The 12872-nt window shown below is 40.8% G+C and overlaps 1 protein-coding gene across 4 annotated transcripts in view; it reads left to right on the top strand.

Moving 5' to 3' along the window:
• Positions 1–12872, top strand: part of bbs9 (Bardet-Biedl syndrome 9) — a 387401-nt gene that overhangs the window by 244922 nt on the left and 129607 nt on the right. For 3 of the 4 annotated variants that reach the window (XM_080193988.1, XM_080193989.1, XM_080193987.1), the window contains one exon: positions 3532–3751. The exons of the other annotated variant lie outside the window; for it this stretch is intronic. In XM_080193988.1, the coding sequence (XP_080050114.1) occupies positions 3532–3751 (220 nt within the window). The remainder of the gene's footprint in view (positions 1–3531; positions 3752–12872) is intronic. 4 annotated transcript variants of the gene reach the window in all.

The raw sequence follows: 12872 nt of genomic DNA, 5'->3' as shown, positions 1-12872 counted from the left end.
TTGTCGCGACACTACGGACTTCCTGCAGAAACTCAGCACACATGGAGCAGTTGAACCAGGGACGCTCCTCGTCACAATTGATGTCTCGGCGCTCTACACCAACATCCCCCACAACGATGGCATTGCTGCGACTGCCTCAGTACTCAATGCTGACAACTGCCAGTTTCCAGATGCAATTTTACAACTCATCCGCTTTATCCTGGACCACAATGTCTTCACCTTCAACAACCAGTTTTTCATCCAGACACACAGAACAGCCATGGGGACCACATTTGCACCTCAATATGCCAACATCTTCATGCACAGGTTCGAACAAGACTTCTTCACTGTACAGAATCTTCAACCGATGCTATACACTAGATACATCGATGACATTTTCTTCCTTTGGCCTCATGGTGAACAATCACTGAAACAACTATATGATGATATCAACAAATTCCACCCCACCATCAGAGTCACCATGGACTATTCCCCAGAATCAGTTGCATCCTTGGACACATGCATCTCCATTAAGGACGGTCACCTCAGCACCTCACTGTACCGCAAGCCCACAGACAATCTCACAATGCTCCACTTCTCCAGCTTCCACCCTAAACATGTTAAAGAAGCCATCCCCTATGGACAAGCCCTCCGTATACACAGGATTTGCTCAGATGAGGAGGATCGTGACAGACACCTCCAGACGCTGACAGATGCCCTCTTAAGAACAGGATATGGCGCTCGACTCATAGATCGACAGTTCCGATGTGCCACAGCGAAAAACCGCACCGATCTCTTCAGAAGACAAACACGGGACACAGTGGACAGAGTACCCTTCGTCGTCCAGTACTTCCCTGGAGCGGAGAAGCTACGACATCTTCTCCGGAGTCTTCAACATATCATCGATGAAGACGAACATCTCGCCAGGGCCATCCCCACACCCCCACTTCTTGCCTTCAGACAACCACACAACCTCAAACAGACCATTGTTTGCAGCAAACTACCCAGTCTTCAGGAGAACAGTGACCACAACACCACACAACCTTGCCACAGCAACCTCTGCAAGACATGCCGGATCATCGACATGGATACCATCATCACACGTGAGAATATCATCCACCAGGTACACGGTAAATACTCTTGCAACTCGGCCAGCATTGTCTACCTGATACATTGCAAGAAAGGATGTACCGAAGCATGGTACACTGGGGAGACCATGCGGACGCTACAACAACAGATGAATGAACATCGCTCGACAATCACCAGGCAAGACTGTTCCCTTCCTGTTGGCGAACACTTCAGTGGTCATGGGCATTCAGCCTCTGACCTTCGGGTAAGCGTTCTCCAAGGTGGCCTTCACGACACACGACAGCGCAGAGTCGCTGAGCAGAGACTGATAGCCAAGTTCCGCGCACATGAGGACGGTCTCAACAGGGATCTTGGGTTCATGTCACACTATCTGTAACCCCCGTGACTTGCCTGGGTTTGCAAAACCTCACTCACTGTGCTGTCTGGAGACAATACACATCTCTTTAACCTGTGATCAGTGCTCCTTCCACTCACATTGTCGGCCACTTTAGGACTTGAACAGCAGGTTAGGTGTAAGGATTTGCATTCTAATCAGTAATCTCTAAACTGTCTGTGCTTTATATGCTCTGCCTGAGGCCAGAACTCTCCATTCACCTGACGAAGAGGGAAACCTCGAAAGCTTGTGCGTTTACTATCAAATAAATCGGTTGGACTAAAACCTGGTGTTGTCAGAGTTTTTACTAGGCAAGATGAGCCAGATGACTTCCTTCTGTGCTGTGGGGATTGAACCCACAAATCTGACTCATTGGAGAGTACGCTTACAATGCATACATGCCTGATGATTATTCTTCCTTAACTCAACAACACCAAGCCTAATTGATCATTCACCTTGTTGCTGATTGTGGGACCTTATACTCAGAAGAAAAATGGTTGTTTTACTGACATAATGAATGTGGCTGCACTTCAAAAAACAAAGTGATCCATTGACTCTGAAGTACATTGAAGCCATGTGGTGCTACATCAATGTAAGTTAATATTTTCTTGGTATTGACACCATTTCAGAATTGTGCATGTGGGGAGTACACAGAAATAGTGAATTTAAGCAGGGCAATGGTTGCAAATGAGATAGAACTTCATGTTTGAAGTTATAGCGATTATAGCGAACCACTATACTGGGCTACCAAAGTATATACCACTCACACATATATCAACCATGTACTGGTTAGTAGCACACTCACCTTTGAGTCCAAATGATCTGGGAGTGGAATTCATTCCAAGACTTGAGCACAAAAATCAAGGGAGGGAGTGCTCACTGTCAGCTTTAGATGAGATGATAAACCTAGGCCCCATCTATCTCAGTGCTCATGAAAGGTTTCATGGCACTATTCCAAACAGTGCAGGGCAGTTCTTGTAGCCAATGTTTGTCCCTCATGCAATGGCCGGAGTTTTTCGGCCATTCATGCCAGTGGGATTTTTTGGTCCCAGAAGAGATGTACCCCCTCTGTGGGTTTTCCAGCAGTGTAGGGTGGTGATAATGCAAATTTCTATTGACAGCGATGGGACCAGAGGATCCTGCCTCCGGCAAATGGCGCTCTGCCTCCTGCTCCTGAGAAAGACACCAAGAGGAGGCCAGAGAATCTTGCCCAATATCTGGCCATTATCACATGTTTGTGGGATCTTCCTGTACACAAATTGGTTGCTCTGTTTCTTACATTACAATAGTGACCACAATGTTTGGGACATCTTGTGGCTGTAAAAGGTGCTATATAAATGCAAGCTGCCTTCACCAGTAAAGCTAACCAGCGAGTTGGCTCAATAAACAAAAGTTGCATTTGTGTATATATAGTACCTCTAACATGATAAAATATCTCAAGTGCTTGATGGAGAAGCCATGAGAAAAACAAATTGGCAGCAAGCAAGCTGCATGACACTTAGATAAATGACCAAAAGAAGTATGTTTTAAGGAGCATTTTCGAGATAAATAGAGAAGTTAGGGAAGGCATTCGGGTACCAACACATCAGCCATTATTGAAGAGAGAGTAAAAACGTAACTTCTGACGCTGTTGTGCTTAAATTACATCATCAGATTCACAAAATATAGCAAAATAAACTACTCTAAATCCATGTTCGCGAACTATTGAGACAATGGATTGGAGAAATGCTCTCCAAGCCTGAAGTTCAATGCAACTTCTCTAATGTTTTATTTCACAATCCTTTGCTGCAGTGGTCGTGAATATTGCACTTGACACCTATATGCAAGTCACTGCCAGCAGTTTAGAAATCAACAGCAGATTTTCTGGCACTAAAATGTTCTTAATCTGTGGAAATGAATATCCCAATTCCTTTTGGTTCACCTTTAAAGGTCACCTAATGAATGGTGCACTTGGAACCCAGTGCTTCTGCTAAAAATTAGAAAGTGACCTATAGTTTGAAAAATTCAGGTTTTAAATTGATATCTTTGCCTATTAATTTCCAATATTATCAATCAAAACTTAAATAGCTTCCATTTCTTGATTCTGGCAGGGCTGGGAGGAGTGTGTGGATGCAGCAGTTGCTCACTTACTAAAGACCTGTCTGTCAAAAAGCTCCAGGGACCAGACGCTAAACTCAACAAGCCAACTCAGTATGCCGAAAGATACCTGCAGATTAAAGAAACATATTACGCTCCTCTGTGACAGACTGAGCAAAGGAGGTCGGCTGTCTTTAACTGCAGACAGTGCACAGCAGGCAGCCACCATCTCAGGTAAACTTGACATCGCACAAGAGCAGTGTTCTTCAGCTGCTAAACTATAATGAGCTATTGTTTTATGTGGTCATGTATTTCACTCTGAAAGTCACAGTAGTAGACAGTAAATGTTTGTAGTGTAAATACACAGGCTCTTATCTATTTCATTATAAGTCACATTGTATCCAAGGAATAATGGGTTTACACAAAGCAAGCTACATAAAGGTAACACACTTTTGTTTGCAGGGACAGATTTGGTGAATTATTATTACAGGGAAAGATAAGCAGCCACAACATTAAAAAGCTATATATTGTGGAAAGAATCTGCTTTAGATGAGCTTAATGGATTGTTGGTTGTTTTGACATTTGTATGCATTTACAATCTCAAACTTTCTTTATGCACTCAATCAAATATTTGAACTGGTTTTACATAAATTATTTATTTTACGTTACATCAATGGGCAGCCAGATTTTATAGTTAGTCCATAACTGGCCAGCTCTGTGAAGGATGATTGTTTTTATAAATCTCTGAAATACACATTACAGTCTTTAATGTTGCTGTGACAGACAGAATGCTTCTTTAATCCAACTGATAATGTGTCTATGGTTGCTGACTGAAGCTGTTTTGATTTGATTTATTTATTTGATTTGATTTATTATTGTCACATATACTGGTATACAGTGAAAAGTATTGTTTCTTGCATACGATATAGACAAAGCATACCGTACATAGAGAAGGAAAGAAGATTGCAGTGTTGCAGTCATAGTTAAGGTTTAGAGAAAGATCAACTTAATGCGAGGTAGGCCCATTCAAAAGTATGATGGCAGCTGGGAAGAAGGTATTTAAGTCACTTGGTACGTGTCCTCAGACTTTTGTATCTTTTTCCCAACAGAAGCGGGTGGAAGAAAGTATACCCAGGGTGCGTGGGGTCCCTTGATTATGCTGACTGATTTTCCAAGGCAGTGGGAAGTATAGACAGTGGCAATGGATGGGAGGCTGGTTTGAGTGATGGATTGGGCTTCATTCACGACCCTTTGTAGTTTCTTGCAGTAGTTTATAATGGCAATGTATATATTCTGGGGATTTCAGACAAACTGGGATGAGTTCCTGTCTGTAGTTCAATGGGTCTTCTGATGACTAATATACAGAAAAAAAGGCTTGAGTTTATATTCTCTTTGTTTCTTTCTCCTCTGTAAGTTGTGACTGTAGAGAGTATGTTGCTGGAATTGATGTTTGGGTATTTGACTGTTCAGTGTCAAATTCATTTTTGTCACTTGTGCACAATAATTGGTGTTTAAATATTGTTTGATTTCATTTCCTCTGCTGTTTGTTCAGGTACATACAGTGCCACTATACTTTCAACACTCTTCAGATATTGCTTCATTATTTTAAATATTCTATTTCCTACTTCAATAACTTGGCACAGTTCCATGCAACATCGTAATCCTTTCCACTTGTTCTAGGGCTGAGCTGTTTAATAGTTGGTCATTGGCTAAATGTGGTTAACTAGCAATCCAGTTGCATTTCTGAGGAGTAAATAAAAATGGGTAACAACCCCACCATTGATTATATAATCTCAATATTCATTCTCACAGTTTGTGCATGTAAACTTTAACTTTCATTTGTTGGTAAAATGATGAGAGGAAATGAAACAGTTGTGTGTGTGTGTGTGATATTTTTTCTTTGAAGAGCTTTATCTCCTTGCTAACTGAATAGGTGTAGATATTTGTTCAGCAAATATACACACTTACCTGTATTGTGAAAGGTGAGGTGTTTTCTACTGAAAGCAGTATGTGTGGCTAAAACAGTTACCACACCTGTGACCATTCAGTGATTTCTGTAAGAAAACGCCATTTCAGACATATGAATGACAATGGCAAGCCATAATTATCCATCCCTCGAGATTGTTCACTAGACTTAGATATAATGTGATACTACGTTAAAGGTGCTACATAAACGCATGCTGTTGTTGCGGGCATCACATAGAGCCATAGAGGTTTACAGCATGGAAACACGCCCTTTGGCCCAAATTGTTCATGCAGCCCTTTTTTTAAAACCCCTAAACTAATCTCAATTGCCCGCATTTGGCCCATACCCCTCTATACTCATCGTATCCATGTAACTACCTAAATGCTTTCAAAAAGATAAAATCGTACCCGCCTCTACCACTACCTCTGGCAGCTTGTTCCAGACACTCACCAACCTCTGTGTAAAAAAATTGCCTCTCTGGACACTTTTGTATCTCTCCCCTCTCAATTTAAACCTATGCCCTCTAGTTTTAGACTCCCCTACCTTTCAGAAAAGATATTGACTAGCCACCTTGTCTATGTCTCTCATTATTTTATAGATCTCTATAAGGTCACCCCTCAGCCTTCTGTGCTCCAGAGAAAAAAGTCCCAGTCTATTCAGCCTCTCCTCATAACCCAATCCATCAAGTCCCAGTAGCATCCTAGTAAATCTTTCCTGCACTCTTTCTAGTTTAATAATGTCCTTCCTATAATAGGGTGACCAGCATTGCACACAGTATTCCAAGTGTGGCCTTATCAATGTCTTGTACAACTTCAAAAAGGTGTCCCAACTTCTGTATTCAGTGTTCTGACTGATGAAACCAAACATACCAAATGCCTTCTCCACTACTCTGTCCACCTGTGACTCCACTTTCGAGGAGCTATGAACATGTACCTCTAGATCTCTTTGTTCTGTAACTCTCCCCAGCGCCCTACCATTAACTGAGGAAGGCCTTCTCTAGTTCAATCTACCAAAATGCATCACCTCGGATTTGTCTAAATTAAACTCCATCTGCCATTCATCAGCCCATTGGCCCAATTGATCAAGATCCTGCTGCAATTGGAGATAACCTTCCTCACTGTCCACCATGCCACCAATCTTGGTGTCATCTGCAAACTTATTAACCATGCCCCTGAAATTCTCATTCAAATCATTAATGTAAATGACAAATAACAGTGGGCCCAGCAATGATCCCTGAAGCACACCGCTGGTCACAGGCCTCCAGTTTGAAAAACAACCCTCTATAACCACCTTCGGGCTTCTGTCAAGAAGCCAATTTTGTATCCATTTAGATACCCTCACCCTGGATCCCGTGACATTTAACTTCGTGCAACAACCTACCATGCGAGACCTTATCAAAGACCTTGCCTGAAGTCCATGTAGACAACTGCACTGCCCTCATCTACCTTCTTGGTTACCCCTTCAAAAAACTCAAGCAAATTTGTGAGACATGATTTTCCACTTACAAAGCTATGCCACCTGTCCCTATTCAGTCCTTGCATCTCGAAATGCCTGTAGATCCTGTCTCTCAAAATATCTTCCAACATGACGTGGGATTGGAAGGATGCACAACCACACTGGGTGAGGGACAGAAGGTTCATCAAACATTCAGTTCAGGTTTTGTGACAGTCCAACAATTTGAGTGTTACTCACTCTTATAGCCTGAAAATTGTTTTCAGCACTTGCCATGGTGGGATTTTAACTCAGGACCTCTGGGACACACATCTAGTATCATTACCACTATAATATAGTCCTGATTTATAAATCCCTTTCAAAGGAATCATCCACAAAGGAGCTTTGGCTGTGTTCCTGTTGTTAGTAGTAAGGCTGCTTCCTTTTCCCTGAACTGAGGATTCCTCCCCCTCCCACTGGAGGTTGACAGCTCCTTCAATCATAGAATCATAGTCATAGAGGTTTACAGCATGGAAACAGGCTCTTCGGCCCAACTTATTCACGCTGCCCTTTTTTTTTAAACCCTTAAGTTAATCCCAATTGCCCACATTTGGCTTGTATCCCTCTATACCCATCTTATCCATGTAACTATCTAAATGCTTTTTAAAAGACAAAATTGTACCTGCCTCTACTACTATCTCTGGCAGCTTGTTCCAGACACTCATCACCCTCTGTTCTTGCCATGTTGCATTATTCCAGTCAAGCCCAATACAAGCTGGGGCTGACGAGCACTTTACAGCCTCCTGGGCTTGGCATTCAGTTCAACAACTTCTGACCGTTAACTGTATCCTCCATTTTGACTTCTGTTACCCATGTTTTACATGTTTCCTTTCATTCAGAGTTGATGTTTATTCTGCTGTTGATGCCTACTCTGGACCAATGATTTGTTTCTTTATTATTACCTTCACCAATCCCTTTGCCTTTGTTTCTTGACATTTCTGGTATTTAATCTGCCCTGTCCTCCAACCTATCCCTGACCTTTCTTGTTCCATCTGACCCCCTCCTTTCAACAGCATAAAACCCATCAAATTTCAACCCTTCTTATTTCAGAAGAAGAATCACATTGGACTCAAAACATTAACTGTTTCTCTCTGAGCTGTCAGGCTTGCTGAATATTCCCAGAACTTTCGGTTTTATATCTGGAAAACAAGAAGTCATGGGCAGCAGCTCTGAATGAGAAATATATGTATGGTGAAGTCAGGACTGTCGTGTTATTAATAGTTGTTGAAGCAGGGATGCAATGCAACGTCAGACAAGTTTTGGGACGGCAAAGGAATTGCAACTGAAAATATGTGTTGCTATCAGCAACCCATGAAACATCCTCAGGAATTTGACATTGAATTCAGATTTCAGATCCAGATTTCAGGAATATGTGAGAAATGATGATGGCAGGGTTGGGGGGCAGTCTTGACAATGCCAAGAATGATGTTAGGGGTGTATTTGTGATAGGATGCTTCTGTCACATTAAGAGTGAAATTGATTATCTGTGCATATAAAGTAATGCAAATCGCCAAACAATGTGTTTGAAATGATAGCCAAAATGGAAAGCTATGTACTTGATGTATAAACTTCACAGCATACCGAGACTTTGAAGGATGCAAATATGGCCACCAAATTACTACTGATTAATGGGGGGGAATCACTCAAAACAAAATATATCTGGTTTAATTTAATTACTCAATGCAACAGCCAAATTATTGTCAGCATCTTTTTGGATCTTGCTGGCAGGTTAGAACTGGAATGCTGGGAGAACCTATAGCATTGTGAAGTCCCTGGCTGTTACAAGGTGTGTGGTTACTGCTGAGTCCTCAACCTGTTTGGAGATGTCTCTTTTTTTAACCTATTGCTTAGTTCTAGGTTGGCATGTGCTATACTCCAACCTCAGTCATTCCATCAGGAGAGAGAGAATGGGGAAGAAAGAAACTGAGATATTTATGTATACAGTAGCAGCATCTGTACATTGAGAAGGAGATGTATTAAAACCTGGAAATGTAGAGACTGGAGAAAGAGTAAAATGGGTTACAAATTAAGAAAATTTGGTGCAGTGTTTATTTGACAATAAATCAAGAAACAGATAAGTTCATTATAAAATTTTTGGTCAAAATAAAAAAGGCAACACTTTAATAGTATGTTATAGCTACTGAGCCTGTTGAAATGTTGTATACCATTTTAAGTATCTTGAGTAAACAAAACATGTTTGCTGTTCCACGGTCCCTAGCACTGCAATTCCCACTTGCAGGAAATCATAAGAAGGATCATTGGGCCAAAACAAAAGCCTTCAGGTTTGCTGGCCTTGTATAACCTGATTGTCATCTCCCTTAACCAGTGTTTGGGAAAGCTTGCACCCAGCCACTGGAACCATTTTAATCTTTACAGTCATGCCATTGCTTCCTAAAAGTTGATTACCTTTCATCTTCCCATAAATGTCACTGTGATGGAGAGTTTATAAACTTGTTCAGATTCTTCAGGTGACTTTTTTCTCCATAACTCTGTCCCTAGCCTCAGTCCCAGTCCTTTTACTACTGTAATCAACAGGATTTTTTTTTTGCTTTCTATAGCACATGAAATTGAGAAATGGTAAAAATTAACTTCTTGTTGGCTAGCTGCTCAGGTTATCTTTTCTGGTGGGTGAGTTTTTATTCCACTTTGAAGTGTTTTCTATTTCAGACTGAACCAGGTTTTGTTGCATTATACATCAGCTTGAATATAGCCTGCATCCACAAGATTTGCAGAGGTTAAGTTTTATGCTCGCTATATTGAACTTTATTGCATTTGTTAAATGTTGAATACAAAAGTTATTTTTTAACCAGTGCCTCACAAGTTAAAATCTGCTTCATTTGTTAAGCCCAGGTCTTATCTCCATGGAAACTCCTGTCCGTGAACCTTTGCCAGTCAGTATTAGACGGTCGTGACAGCTGTCTCTGCCATTTCTTATTGTTTTAGGACATTGCAGTACATGAATTATCTGTTGTACAAAAACTTGATGCAACTGTCTCTTTTGTTGTAGAAACCCAGTGCTCCTTTTGTGTCAGCAAGGAGAAACCTTGAGGTCCAGCAGGAAGTTGGATGTGGAAGTGGAACTTTTAAAAAGTCATTCCCTAAAATCTGACTGACCGAGCTAGGGTTCTACTGTATGGTTATGGAGGAGGATGTGGGTCTCCAAACCCTCTTGCAGCATTCATCACATGACTAACTACCTGATCTAAAATTTGACCTGTAGTCCAGTTTGCATTTGATTGCTCACTTGTGACCTTTAAGCAATGCTGAAAATGTCATCTTGGCTCTAACATGGGTTCTGGTTGGGTGTAACATGCCCCTTCTGCACCAATCATCAAGGATCTTCTGGGGGAATTCCCAAAAGGTGTTTACGCTGAGTTTTCAGCAGTTGAATCCCTTTCCCAGCATATGGCCAACTTTATTAAAGCACTCCTTCCCTTGCTGGTAGCTGGCAGTAAGATCAAAACAGCAAAAGATGTAAGGGATTCAAACAACTTAACTGAGATGTAATCAGACACAGACAGTAGATCCTGAACAAAGAGTATTAAAGGAATATTTAATGAGGCAGTGATGGCGAGGATTAGGAAAGGAATTGTAAGGATAAAAGAGACTTGTACACACAGACTGGGGAAAGGATGAAGCCATGCAGAGATTTAAAGATGATGATGAAAATATTAAATTTAAATTTGACTCACCTTATGAAGGAGCGATGCTCCAAAAGCTTGTGATATCAAATAAACCTGTTGGACCTGAACCTGGTGCTGTGAGACTTCTTATTGTGTCCTTCTTAGTTCAATGTTGGTATCTCCACATTATATTAAATTTAAGACATGGGAGAACCAGGAACCAATGTTGGTCATGGGTGGTAAGTTGTTGGACATGAGATAGGATACGGAGAATATGTGTAAATTCAGTTGAGTAAGGGAATAATTGAAGAAGAAAATTAGTTGAGAGTTGATTTTAGAGGAACATAATAGTACTATTCAAGCACTACACTGGTATTTTCAAGGAAGAATCGAGTTCTCGAAGCATCACGGTCACTATTTTTTAAGCAACTAACAGCACAGAAACAAATTATCTGCTCATTCACATTGTGGTTTATGGTTATTTATGTGCAAATTGGCCACATTACGATTCTGATCGCATTTCAGTGTGACAGCTCTCTCCCACGGATATTCCATCGACATGCTGAGCAATTGACATGGAGCATGTATAAGGATCAGAAAATAGCCGTTTCTCTGCTTTGACATCGTTTAGCTTATCAAGACACTCTCCTGCCTCAGATAGAAGCTCTGTCCAGCTGCAGAATTACCCATGTGAAGACAATGGACCCAAATTCTGATTCATTTGCCAGCAGCACCTGATGTATTTGACCTGACATGAGATCTTCCAAGCCCCCTCTCTTTTGATGCCCTTCAACCAGCTGGTGATCTCATCTTGATGTTGTCAGCCTCTAATTAGCACATTTGGTAATTGGCAGACCTGAAGTGCTGCAGACAGCCATCTCACCTGCCCTTACAAATACAGAAGTCTCCTTTGTAATTTGGTCTGACCTGTTGCAGTGGTTCACCAAAACCCTTGCGTAGTTGATATGGAAGCCTTGTTACCTTTCTGGTAAAGTGAATTTGTGGCAATGCTGGTGTAATCCCTGCTGACTTGGTTCCCGAGCACAAATGCTACTGCACAGACTGGATGTGCAAACATGTCGACGAATCCTCTGATTGAAATTTATACTGACATCCAATCCATTTGGTTCAAATATGTAATCACTGTCCATCAAAGTTGTTCTGATGTCAAAGTAATTGTAAAAAAAAGGATGCATTGCCTCTGTGAAAAGATGATGAATATAGTTAATGTCCAGATGATTAATAGTTATTTGTTATTCCAGATAAAGAAGTCACCATTATTGCAAAATATTGTAGCAATGAAAATTGCCGTGACTTCAAAAGAACATCAAGTTTTATTAAGTAGCAGAATTTTAGGGTATTAATTGAATTTGTATTTTAATTACATACTGTTGTCATTTTAACAATAAGCAGCTGTGTTGTACTGTGTAATTCAAAAGGCATTTAATCAGCTCACAAATTTACTGTCTTGAGATCAAAGTCCAGAACTGATGCTTCCAGCTCAAAGAATTACCAGGTTGAGTAGAAAGCTGATAGTCTTACAGGTACTGAAAAAACAGTAATCCATTAGAGCGTGCCCATGAATACAAATGGAACAGCTTAGCATGTACTAAGTTATGGTAACCCTCAAATGCACAATTGAACTGCCCAAATGGTGAGCTTTTATTTAAATTCTAATCTACATTTTTAGTAGTCACTCTATACCAAGTGATGCATGACTCATGCAATTGAAATCCTCAAATTCAAAATTGTCAAAGCAAACCCCCCCTCCCCCAGATGAATATTGAAAGCATTCTCATGCACCAGATATACTTTCTTAAGATCAATCTAAATTAATCACAGACTTCCTCCCCTACTTCAATTGTTAAATAAAAAAGGCAGCAAGCATGAACATAACAGGCCAAGTGACTTATTTCTGTGCTGTAACCAGTCTATGGTTCTTGCTTGGAAACGCGCCTATCAGGAGTGCATAACAATTCCATAGTGAAGCACCATAAATTTTCCAAACAATTTTTATAGTTGTAGTGAAGTCAGTGCTCTGAACCCTGACTTTGGACCCCTGGTGGGCAGGATTTTATGGCAGGAGTAAAGAATCTTTGATTCATTATTGTCACATGTATTAACATACAGTGAAAAGTATTGTTTCTTGCATGCTATACAGACAAAACATACCATTCATAGAGAAGGAAAGGAGAAAGTGTAGAATGTAATGTTACAGTCATAGCAATGGTGTAGAGAAGGATCAACTTAATGCAAGGGAGGTCCATTCAAAAGT

Source organism: Carcharhinus amblyrhynchos, chromosome 8 (assembly GCF_965287045.1).
Source record: "Carcharhinus amblyrhynchos chromosome 8, sCarAmb.v2.hapA, whole genome shotgun sequence".
Lineage (NCBI taxonomy): Eukaryota > Metazoa > Chordata > Chondrichthyes > Carcharhiniformes > Carcharhinidae > Carcharhinus > Carcharhinus amblyrhynchos.
This window is presented reverse-complemented; position numbering and strand designations above follow the sequence as displayed.